Source organism: Cololabis saira, chromosome 14, assembly GCF_033807715.1.
Source record: "Cololabis saira isolate AMF1-May2022 chromosome 14, fColSai1.1, whole genome shotgun sequence".
NCBI classification, from domain to species: Eukaryota; Metazoa; Chordata; class Actinopteri; order Beloniformes; family Belonidae; genus Cololabis; species Cololabis saira.
Window position 1 is genome coordinate 21,595,067 of NC_084600.1, and position 12,921 is coordinate 21,607,987.

Consider the following 12,921-nt stretch of genomic DNA (forward strand, 5'->3'; position numbering starts at 1 on the left):
GAGAAGACAACTTGACAGAACATCACAGAAATGGAAGGAACAAAATAAAGATCACAATTATTGAATCAATCGAATCAGAAAAACAAATTGTCTGCTACTCAATTATCTCTTGGTGGATTTATTTTTTCCTGAAGACATTTGCTGAGGTGTGAACAGCGACCCATTTTCTTTTTTTAATGGTTACTCTTGATTAACTCCCTTCTGGTTAACATCCACTTACCAATAAAGTGGCATTCCCTCCTTTAGTAGGTAAGGTATGAAGAAAAGGGAAAAGTGGGGCAACATAAGTGCATCATTAGATTCACAAAATGCAAGAGAAAAAGACACAAAACCCTTCCCTGCCAGTGACTCATGAGACAATGCATGGAAATCAAGAGAAAAGAACTCAAAAGCAAAGAGGAGAACCACAATGTGCAGGGAGTCCCTCACACAGAGAGTAAATCCTCCAGTCACCTTCGTAAACATCGCTCAGCAGCTGCTGGCGGTTCAAGGCCGTTTTTCTTTACCTTGCTCTCCGCATCTACGGTCAGGTGTTGTGCTGCCTGACGTGTTTACACGGGAACTACCTCAGGCTTTTACTTGTGGGCTTCTTGATACGGTACGGGGTTTGTTTTTTTGTTTTTCTTTTATAACAGCAATAGTTTCCACTGCTTCCACGTAGCTGCTTCTCCGTAGCGTCAGTGAGTTATTGGTGAGGTTAACTTGTGAACCTGCATTTAAGCTATTAAACCATTATAATATGGCTGCATCCTTTGGGATTTCAAGGTAAAAAACAGCTTTTAGACTCATGACAATAGTCACCATGAAGCTAACTGTTTTTCTTAATGGCCATTGTCTTAAAGGGTAAGGCAGGCTTCATCATATAATTGCTAACAAACCCCCCTAAAAAAGACCAAAGCCACCAATTAATTCCTGCTAACATGATTTTCGACTTATTTCTGCGTGCTTCATTTAATCTAAAGTGGTGATCGGTGATCCGTAATATTGTACTATTAGATTTTAAGGCTCTTTAACGTTGTTATGATCGATTGTTTTGAAGACACACACCATTGATGTTCAGAGCGCCAAAAAGCCTGTTTATATCGACTAAACCTGCAGTCTCCAGAATATCTGAATGGATTGGTGTGAAATCTTGCAAAGGTATTTATGCCTCCCTTATATGGCAACGTTGCTATGTACATCCTGAATTTATCGATATCCTCACTGACATCTTGTTCTGGTAATCTGTTCTGGTTATCTGTGTATATGTGTACACTTCTCTAGCGTGTTGTTTTGAATTTGTTCATCAAAGCTGATTTAAGGGGGAACCCCGCTTCTCTCTCTTCTTCTCTTGAAATCACTGTTATAGTTTTGCCCCACTTCAGATGTGAAGTCGAAAAATGGCTGGCGTGACCTTCACAACAGTGATGTGTGACTGATGTCTTACTGTAGGTACCAGGCTTAGTGGTACTGAGGGATGATGTAGAAGATCTCCGTCTAGTGGGTACTTATTTTTCCTACTGCCCATCACATTAAAATTTAGATTAAATGCTGATCAACAGTATTGAGATAGTTTGTGAACTCTTGCTCCCTACTATATAAGCAGGGAGGTTCAATTACTGTGGAAGATTTTACATTTTTCGGTTTCCTCCTCAGTCACTCTGGGGTTTTCTCTTCATCATCATGTTCACTGTAGCTCTGTGAGACAAGTTTGCTATTGCTGATGTGTGACATAGCTCCGTTGGGGGTGCATTTATTTGTTATTCATCAATTTAAAAACTGCAAACTTGGGCAGAGGTGGCCACTCTGATATAGCCAGACGGACTGTGGCCAGCCGACCGCAGCTAGCCTCGGACATCCAACTAGCCACCAAGTGAGTGTGGCAGCGGCAGTGGAGCTCTGGCAGGTTCTAGCACCTCTCCCAGTCTGGTTATAGACGTTCTTTCAGTAGTAACATCTGAAACGCCGATGGTATAAATCTAGGTTAGGGTCATAGGTTAGTATTGGTGAGAATGAAACTGCAGTACCCATACGTCGCCACTAGAGGGAAATTGTGATTAAACATCTTAACACCTGTTCAGATCAGAAATCATAATTACAAAGGTTCATTTCCACTAGTGACAACCTGACAAAAGAAGGAAAATAACTATGACACTAAAGAGAGAGAATTAGGTAAAATAAAATGTATTTTAAGCATATATGAATGAGAGCAGGGGACCCTACTAGATGGGAGGAGCTTTTCCAGTGAAGGTCCACAGAGCTTCAGACCTCTACTCTGCCTGGGAGACTCCACGTTCATTGGATCTTATTTTTCTACAAAAAAGTTCACTGAATGAGCTGCTGAAGTCAGTCTGTGACTTTGGCCTACTTTTAGACATTTCTGGGAACTGCCAGGCTTGTTTGTTCCCTCCATTTGTTCAGTTTTGGATTTGGCTGGAGTCATTTATGTCAATGTTGTCTATATGTCCACACAACAGCATCATTGAAACCAGCTCACAGAGTGGATGTGATGGCAGAGTCTAAGAGTCTAAGAGACTCAAGAAAGTCACTTTAAAAGAGAAAACAAAAGAGTGACCGAGCACATAAAACCAAGCAGGAGTAAATCCCGGACAGCCCACCATTCCAAAGGGGTCGCTTCTGAGCTAAAACGGTCTGAGCTATAAAGTGTAGTTGTCACAAGAGACGACCAGGACAAGGACAAGGTTGTGTTAGTTGATAGCAGGGGTGGGAGTGCAGTAGAGCTACATGACGAATAAAAGTACCTACAAGTAATCAAATAGTCCTAATTAATTTAGAAACTGATGGTATTTTAAGATGGAAAATGTCATTATTTACTGTCAACATACTAAAAACTCCTATTAGAGCATCAGTCAAGATAAAGGTTTTTCTCCCACTAGGGGAATTTTTTACCTGCCCTTGTTTATGTAATAATTGCTCGGGGGTCATGTTCTGGATTTCTGGAAAGATCCTAGAGACAACTTCTGTTGTAATACACGCTATATAAATAAAACTGAATCGATTTGAATTGGATAAACTGCCATCTCCTCTTAGACGTGTTTGTGACTTTAACAGATGAAGCCATTATCAGCATTGGTCTTTTCAAGGGATTTGTCCATGATAAGAAAGAAGCCTATCGATGCCGGCATGACCCTTTAAACAGTGTATGACAGAGAAGATGTCCGAAGCATTCAGCTAAAACACAGCCTGGGTTAGTGACTCAGGAAGAGTTTATGGACTGAAACTCGGGATGCACAACCCTGCTCACTGGAAGCAGGTCATCATCAGAGGGCGGACCTCCACAAGGCGACTTGTATGAAAGCAGGTATCTTCGTCATGCATTATCAAGTGCTGCGTGAACTGCTGCGTAATCTGAAGATACGACAAAAGCACCGACTGATTCTTGCAGAAACAGGAGCCGTTCTCCACTAGAGAGAGCACAACTAAGAGGTATAATAAAACACACAACCACTGGTGCTCATGACAATTGTTAGAAACAGTCGAGGAAATCAATGTGGTGAAAATCATAAGACGGATGCTCTAATTCACCAACAAACAGAGAGATGCTGGACAGACAGGAATGCATTCTACTAAAAAACAGAAAGAAAAACAAGAAAAAGGAGAGAAATGGACCTGGAAGATAAAGCGGGATACTGGACTTCAGAATGAAGTTAAGGAGGAAAGAGAAAAACCAGAGCTCTATGTAATCCAATCTTTTAAGAGTCAAATCATAATTGATGAAGTCAAATTAATTTGGTTAGAAACCTTTGGAAAACAACAGAAAGAGAAAGAGAGAAAGATGGCGAGAGAGAGAGAGAGAGCGAGAGAGAGAGAGAGAGAGAGAGAGAGAGAGAGAGAGAGAGAGAGAGAGAGAGAAACATTGACGTCACTCAGGCTAGGGTGCTTGTCACATTCTCATCTGCATAAAGATCACGTGCGTAGGCAAAGCGTTACCTACCTTCCATTTCAATCAGTGACACGTATGCAATATCAACAAAAAAAGGAAAGAAAGAAACAAAAAGGAGAAAGGAATGTTCTCCGCAGCGAAATGGGAAAAAGACAATGACCTCTTTTAGTATCAAGGCTACATATTTAGTCCAGAGACTGAGGAGGAATAAACAAAAACCAAAGTCAAAAGAAAATAGAGGGAGAGAACGTAATAAAGAAAAAACTTCCAGATGGAATTCAAACTCAAAGTAGAGAAAAGAAAAAGGATGAATCTGGGAACTACATGATTTGCTTTGTCTTTTTCGCTTGTACAAATGCAGCCATATTTGTATCAAAACAGGAGGGGGGGGGCAGAGTGAGGCGGACAGTTAACTGTCAGATTAGTGGTTGAAGGGATGGGGGGAGAGGAGGGGGAGGGGGGGCATGCAGAGCTGTCTGATGTGAGAGAAAGATGTCAAGAGATGACGAGAGTCAGACGTGAGTCACACAGGACACAGATGAAAAGGTAGCGGAGGGGGGAGGGAGTGTTGGGGGGGGCAGTCACGGCTAAGATGGACAAACTAAAGATTCAGCACATTTGAAAGGGACCCCAGTCACATTTAGGCCCGGGTCTTCTCCAGCAGCAGCACTTCTCTACGCTGTACTTTTTGAATGTTTGGACGAGCCTTTTCATGTATTTTTTGTATTTTCTCTTATTCATAATACAGGTAAGGAGGGAGGAGGGGGGCGTTGTGGAGCTGGTACAGGTCTGCTGTCGAAACCGTCCGTGGGAGGGTGGATTTTACACTCAAAAATGGCTTGGGTCCCTTTTTTTAAAATCACAGATGTGTTCATAAATGTTGTGAGATGTCCTATTATTTTCATAAGTCCATGAACTCCTCTTTGAAAACATCCATTAATGATGAGCAGGAAGACGACTGGCCCTTTTTTTGGACTCTTTCATCCACTGTGTAGGAGGCAGTGACGTCGGCCTCACATAGAAAGCCTGGAGAAGCGGCCGAACTTCCACATGTACGTTTAATCTTTACAAAAGTAAAAACGGTAAAGCTTTAGAGCATCTCTGGATGGTCACTGTGTGACATGAATAAATGGACTCATTACTGCCCCCCAGTGGGCGGAGAGCAGTAAACACCAGAGACTCCAGCAGCGGTCACAGTGAGGTCACATGACCCCAGCTAAGCTATAAAAGCTAACTTTAGATGTTTATTGGGCTGCAAATGATAACTGGGATCTGCATTAACTAATCTATTATGGGCTGTTGTCCTTCACCGGGTGACAAGAGGTTATTTAAACTCTGTTTTGTACATGCTATACGCTTTCCTTTTTCTTCATTTCGCTTTGTGTTTTAAGTACTTTTACAGATGTTTATATGTCTGGCTGCAGCCAGATTTTATTATTATGACAGCAACAGAACAAGAAAAAGTCTAACTTTTACTCTATGTGTGCACTTCAGATTATGAGGTGCGTTGCTTTTGCACTTGGAAGTGTTAATTTCTGTGTCCTTAGTTCGAAGTCGAAACTGGACACAAGAGGTCTATCTTCATTTAGTCACAAGAAGCCACACATACACCTGGTACAGCAGTGTTTTTATCAGCAGTGTGGCTTTGCTGTCTTTAATGTTAAATGTTGAATCCAGGGTTGTAACGAGTCACTTCTACTGATAATAGCTGGTAATGAAACTACCAAATCAACAAAACATCTTTAATAAACTTTGCTCTGTTTTCCTTTGCTCTCATTTCTCTAGTTTTTGAGGCCCCTTGCTGACCTAATGCGACCTAACAAGTCCATCTTTGTCTTTGCCTTAATGGAGACATATTCTGCTCTTCCTTTCTGGTGAAAATGGGGATGTAATGAAAAGCCCCAATCACTAGTCTCATCGGAAGGATGTGAATCTTGTGCTGCTCACTTCAGAGGCACAACAACTGCAGCAAGATGAGACCCTGAATAAATCTAAAGATGGGTAGGCTGGATAATTCAGCTCTGACCAGGGTCTGTCCTGTTATGTATGAACTCTACACACCTGAATAGCTCAGTGAGTATTTTACAACTTAGATTGATCCCAAACAGAGACAGGGTTTTGTTATGTTTGAGTTTTTGAGTCAGTAGTTATTTGAGACACCAAAATATAAACGTTGAAAGTTGAATAAATGTATTCTTTCTTAAAATATGCTCCCTTTAAAATCGTTTGGACTTCTGATTAAACTATTTTTGAATTCAGCAGAAGGATTGAATTGGTTTGATGTAAACGTGACACCTTATCAGCTGTTACCTTGAGCTTTTCTGTGGGTTTTCTTAAAGACTGCCTCCCACACAGAGGATAAGACAGTTCCAAACAGGGCTAGAGGACGATTACAGGAACAAGAACTGAGATAACAGATAGAAAACCAGATCTGCTTCACAGAACATTTACTACATCAAACCCTTGCAGCAGTAAAAATCAAACTTCACGTAAGTCCAGGATCTGTCACACATGAACATCCTCCTGAGCGCCCTTTCAGTCTGAGATTGCAAAAGTTCAAATCTTTCTTTTTTTTTTTGTGGCGATGCACAAGACCGGCAGCATCGCCCCACGCCTGAAAGATGCTGCCTGACAGATGCGACCCAAATGCACGTCCCTCGTATACTGTATCCAAACTGAGCTGCTCAAATATACAAATAATAAACAGACTTTGCTCGCCGTTTTCTACTGGCCTGAACACGAAGAGTAGAGACAAATAGTCGGGAGCAGAGTAGACCCCACCACCTACTGGAGGGGTAACATGCACGTTGGCGTGGTAAAGTAAAGCAGTAGAGAGGGGCGTGTGTTTAGCTCCTGGTGGTTTGGCAGGAGCTGTTGGATGCCTGGAGGAGAAGAGGATCTATCGCTGAGCGGAGCATGTGCTTGAGAAGAAAGACAACTGTATTGACAAGAAGAAACTATTACACGTACCCACTTTAACCTACTTGGTCCAGCTCCAAAGCATTTGAGTGCTTTTTATATAAACAAGACAGAGAGATTTGGGCATTTATTCATGGGTTATTACCACGAAAACAAAAAAAGGTAAAAGGAAAAAAAAGTAATGAATAAAAAATAAAAATAAAAGGGAGAAGAAGGGATCAGATGAGAACTCATAAAAACATCCACACTGGAGCAGAAATAGAGAGATCAGGGTGTTTGCAGCCAGGTTTAGAAGCACATTCATCTCTATTATTGATGGAGCTCGTGTAATTGACGTCTTTTTGTTTGATTCCGTTGCCGTCCGGGAGTTTACCATCGCTCCGATGATCTGTTCACTGCAGGGGGGGATCGAGGCTCGGGGATATCTGAAGCTCGTCATGGGGATCGTCTCGTGGGCAGCCGGAATCTAACTAAAGTAGTTCACGTTCAAAACAAACATGGAGCACTTCCATATCCAACACTTACCCAGGAATGGATTTGTGGCACGCTATGTGTTTGTGGAATATTTCAAGTTGGGTTCAAGTTCCCATTATGATGTTCCTTTGGAATTTTCTGTGTCATATTTAAATAGAAAAGACATATTAAAAAGATAGTCATATATTTAACTGTTTATTATCCTTATTTACAGTTTGTTCTTACATGATATTCTCTATTTCAGAAGTCTAACCAGAGAGTTTTGTTAGTATTACAGCTCTGGCTATGGTTTAATTTCATTTTTTTATTTTATATTTTAGTCTGCATTCAAATCAACCCAGCTGGATCCTGACCGAGCTTTTCTATGAGATGAGCTGGTACTGAGGAGGGGTTTTTAGGAAGCCTTTGCTCTCCATGACTGTGAATGATGTGTGCAGCGTAGAGCTGCTACAATGATCACAATATGAAGACCAACAAACATTTTAGTTGTATATTTCCTTGAGAACGTTACATCATCTGCTTAAAACAGAAACACATCAAAGTCCTAAACGGTTTTTGCATCAGCCATCTGGCTATCGTGTGAATAAAACTATAATAAATTGGTAGGAACAATGACTTCTAAGTGAATTATAACAAGTTGGGTTTAACTGGAACATAATTAGGTTGCAACTGGAAATCAATACATTGGATTTGCTCTTAACTCCAGAGGGATTTAAGATTTGTAGACTCAGAAACACAAATATCTGAAGCAGGCAGGAATAAATCACATGGTAGAAGTTAAAAACACGATTTTTCTGTTTCATTGTAAACATTGAAACGTTAATGTGGAGACTTGTCTCTTGATGATAAAACACAGTTCTTAAAGCCACTTTAGCAGTACCACTTTTGACCACATGGGGGCGTGTCTATCTGCTGTGACGACACTGCGCTAACCGGTGACGGTCCGGGGCAACTTGTAGTTCTCCTTTGTCCCTTTAGATCTTATGGACTTATGTCTCACGCCTGACGCTGACACGCTGAAGGTTTTTTTGTGATATGTCATTGCGTGGGTAGAAGTAATATAGAGTCTTAAAGGCAAAACAAAGTCCTTTTAATGAACCTATAATCCTGATTCTAAAAAAGTTGAGTAATTATGGAAATGATAAACAAAATGCAAGAATGCAATTATTGTATTCTTGATTTTCTTTTTTTTTTTCAGATGTCACTTACATTTTTGATCGTATTTTATTGGGGACAGGTTCATATGTTTTCCCATTCAAGTATGACACAGAAAATGTTTGAAGAAGTCTAATTTCCTGGTTTTTCACAACCATTTGGACGCATCGTGCTCCGGTTTACGTTTTCCTTCAGCTGTTCTATCTGCTCATGACACGTCATGATTCTCACAATGCCTGTTTCAGACACAAGCATCATTCCTCTCTTTGCTCCCTCCCTCGGTTACTTGTAAATAAGAAGAAAAAAAACCAAACAAATAAAAAGATGGCACAGGAGTCAAAGGGAGCCGGAAACAAAGCAGCTGGAGTGGCGAGTTTCACACAGGACAGGAATGTCTTCTACACGTGAAATATAACACTTGGTCATAATAATATCCGCCCTACAACCCGGCAATGACTGAGACAGGAAAAAAAGAAAATAAACCAACCAACCAACCACATGTCTGAGTCTCTTGAGAGCGAATGTTCATGTAAAACAACACAAGAGAGCACGTTAAAAGATTTGCAGACTGTGGAAGACACCGCTGGAGTGGGTGCTGGGGAGGGTGGGGGAGCAGAATAGAGGAGATTACATACATCATTCCCTTTCTCCCCTTCGACGTGGTTGAGTCTGCCGGCCTTGCCGTTGCGGCTCCGTTGGGTGTGGTCGCCGTTGTGCCAGGCAGCGGGATTGTTGGGGCCCGGGGACAGCGGGGCGCCGCACGTCTTCTGTCCGTCAGTCTGCTGCTTCAAGTTGGGCCTGGAAGAGGACGGCCACACAGTGCAACACTCTCCTTAATCAAACTTGGCGAGATGATGTGAGTTTCTGCGATTACTTGTACAACACCAATCCCCAAAAGGTTGGCTGCTGTGTAAAATGTAAATAAGACCAGAATGCAATGTTGCTTCGCATAAATTTGTGAAGACTTTAAATGTGTCACAATGTACAATGCATAATATAACTAAAACCCTTGGAAAATCTGGAGAAATCTCTGTGCGCCGGGATAAGGCCAAATATCAATCTTGTCCGGCCAAGACCTTTGGTGTGTTCAGGTGGCATTACTTTAAAAACAGACATCATTATGTTGTGGATCTCCCAACCTGGGCTCAGGAACAGGTCTAGAAATCCCCTTCTGAGAACTGAGCCATCCTTAAATGATAAAAACTTTAGAAGCCATATGTGAACAACGTCCAGACCCAGCCCGTCTTCTATGGACCAACGCTCATGACATGTCTCATGAATTAGTAAACGTTCTTCTTCTAAAACTGCACTTCCTGGTCTCCTCGGATGGAAAGCGACTGTCGCTAAGCGAAAAGGAGACGCTCCAGTGTGGTGAACATCGCCCTTCTTTGAGACATCTTGCTGCCATCAAATACATCCATCCATTTTCTATACCCGCTTTATCCTTTGCAGGGTCACGGGGGTCTGCTGGAGCCTATCCCAGCTAATTTCAGGCGAGAGGCAGGAGTTCACCCTGGACAGGTCGCCAGTCCATCGCAGGGCCACATATACACACAAACAAGCAGATACACTCACACTCACACCTACGGGCAATTTACAATCTATGTATGCATGTTTTTGGACTGTGGGAGGAAGCCGGAGTCCCCGGAGGGAACCCACGCAAGCACGGGGAGAACATGCAAACTTCACACGAGTCGAACCAGGAACCTTCTTGCTGTGAGGCAACAGTGCTAACCACTAAGCCATCAAATACAAAAAGAAACATTTTTTTCTTTCTTAAGATGGTACTTGTCCTCCGTTTAAGCATTTTAAATGTTGTATTTTAAGTAACTTACGGCCTGGAAGTTGGTGTTGCAGAGCTCAGAGGAATAAATTGTTGTGAAAAGGTAGAGTTTTGATAACATATTTGGCCAAAAGGCATTTAGATTTAACTGAAGCACATTTTCGGTCCAAACTAAAAGATCAAACAGACGACTAAAGTAGCAGTAGCATAAAATCACAAACAGTACGGCTGACAATGAATTCCTACTTTATCAAACCAAGCATGAGTGCAGAGAGAGATATCATAATCATTTAAAGGGAATTACTACAAGACACGTTGAGCAGCCTCATTTGTATCCTAATCTATCCCCGGAGGGGCCGCCAGTAAATGAGAGATGCAGACAGACAGTCTCTGTGGAAACCGCTTAGCAAATAAAGCAATTTCAACGTGTGACAGAACCAATCTGCGAATGCATGGGTGTCTGCGCGGGCGTCTACCTGGCGGGAGACTTGGAGGGGCTCCGCGTGGAGGACAGCGAGGCGCTGCGGGAGCTGCAGCAGCTGCCTTGGCGCTGGGAACTCCTGCTGGGGGTCTCACCGGGGGACCTGGAGGACAACAGCAGATGGACAAACACACACCCACACGTCATGCAGACACACACAACACAGAGAGCTCAGAAGTAAATCCTGTGTTATGTTAAAGCCTTCATGCACCAGCAAACCTTTTCAATATCGTCCTAATCAAGACGGCTGCAGGGTTCTGCACGGAGATATGCTAAACTCACACACAATGCTGAGAAGATACTCTTTACATTTGTTCTCATCTCTGCGCCTGGCCATTGAATGATAGGTGTAAAATACCAATATAAATGTATGAGGCTCAATGTGACCCCAAGTGTTCCTGTTGCTGAAGACGAGGACGGTTCTGTTTGTTTTAATGGCACACGGGATGAATCTGCTCCTACAAGAGGATGCGGAATGGAATGGAACCGTGCATTTAGGATGAAACTACATCTTTTTGTTAACCTGATTTATATTAAAATGTACTACGGATGTTAAAGGCCCCATGTGATTCTATTTGGAGTCTAGTTAGACTGACTAAGTGCTGCAATTAAGTACGGTAGTTTAATGTAAAGAAAGACCAAAACAACTTAATTGTCAAGATCACACTAAGGACTTATCTACTTAAGTGTCCCCGTCCCCTCTCCCAGCATCCCTACTCGGTGGTTCTGGGTACTTTTCCTAACCAATCAAACATACTCCAGATGTTCAGCACGCTTCCTTCACCTGCACAACTGTGATTTGTCTAGAATCTGGAAAATGACGGTGGTCGACTTCCAAAACAAGTGTTTGAAGATGCTTCTGAGAGGTAGGCATCAAGTTAACAGTATGAGCAGCTGGATAATTTCATCTTTGAGTCACAAACTATTTTTGCTTACTTTGCAGCGGTGGTTCTCCCACAATTTTATAAAACCTACCACCACACCAACGAAGCACAACGGAGAAAAAGAGGAGAAGAGGAAGAACAAAAGCACCAATATAACGCCAATCTCAGTCAGAACAGAATTTCATCAACAATCTGATTTTAAGAGGACTTGCTGCGAAAAACATACGTCAGGTTACGGCGAAGCACAACCTCAGTGAGGCAATGTGGGCAACTCAACCAGTTTTTTTTTTTTTTTCTTTGTCTTGACATTATGACCATGCAACGATTGAGCTTTCTCAAACACATTTGTTTAATTAGTCGTGTACCTCTTGAAATGCTCCTACATGGCATAAAAGATGAACACATGACACTACAAATCACTTTGGAACTGTTTAAAATTAGTAAACGTATAATACAAGGTTGTTTTTATTCTAAAAAGAAGTGGTTCCACATGCTTCTCACCTCTTTTTCTGCTTGTTCTTGTCCTTGTGTTTGTTCTTCGGGCTGCTCGACCTGAAACAAACATACAACAAACATATTAAAGCACCGTGCATTAAAAGCAGGGAACTCAACGTGCCTCGTGTGTACAGCAGCATTTCAATAAATGATAGAAATGATGAAGGAACAGGCGCTGTGTAACACCAGACGACTCATCTACACATTTAGCGTCCATGATCACAGTCACGTTACGTTTTCATCACTCGCTGCTGCTTCATTCCCCACACACACCTGTGTCTTCTCTTTTTCCTGGAGCCAGAGGCAGACCTGAAAGAACAAAATCATTTTATAACCTACACCATGATGTTGTCCTTGGAGGCAGGTGTACTGAGTAATCACGTCTTTGGTGTTCCTTAAAATCTCTTTTTTCTTCTTTTTAATTTATGTAATGTACCAGATTCCCGGCGGTTCTGGGAATTACTAAATCTGCTTATTGGATTCAATTCTAGGCCATGAGAGGTGGGATTCTGGATAAATATTAGAGGATAAAAGCGGATTAGTCGGAGTGAATGTGTCGCCTCTCATGCAGGTGAGGTTGATTCGGCAGCAGTGCTTTTACATCGGTAAGTCACTTTAAATCGGACAAGGTTAAAAGTGATGAGGAATGAATTTGCACGTGTATATATGAAAGTAAACAGCACTAGAAGTCCACGCACCAGTACAATCGTACAACAGCCGTTTAGTCCCACAAGTAGTTTTACATCATGTCTTTTGTTTAACGACGGACATCAAACTATATCACTTGCACCCACATTTGCAGAGACGACCGCGGGGAGCTCCTGCAGCCTCTTCCCCAGATGTTAGA

The 12,921-nt window shown here is 42.1% G+C and overlaps 1 protein-coding gene across 2 annotated transcripts in view; it reads right to left on the minus strand.

Moving 5' to 3' along the window:
- The window catches only part of srrm3 (serine/arginine repetitive matrix 3), a 99,207-nt gene that overhangs the window by 9,033 nt on the left and 77,253 nt on the right, over positions 1 to 12,921 (minus strand). For both annotated transcript variants that reach the window (XM_061740128.1, XM_061740130.1), the window contains exons 7-10: positions 12,348 to 12,383; positions 12,081 to 12,131; positions 10,691 to 10,798; positions 9,067 to 9,229 (exon numbers count right to left, since the gene is read on the minus strand). In XM_061740128.1, the coding sequence (XP_061596112.1) occupies positions 9,067 to 9,229; positions 10,691 to 10,798; positions 12,081 to 12,131; positions 12,348 to 12,383 (358 nt within the window). The remainder of the gene's footprint in view (positions 1 to 9,066; positions 9,230 to 10,690; positions 10,799 to 12,080; positions 12,132 to 12,347; positions 12,384 to 12,921) is intronic.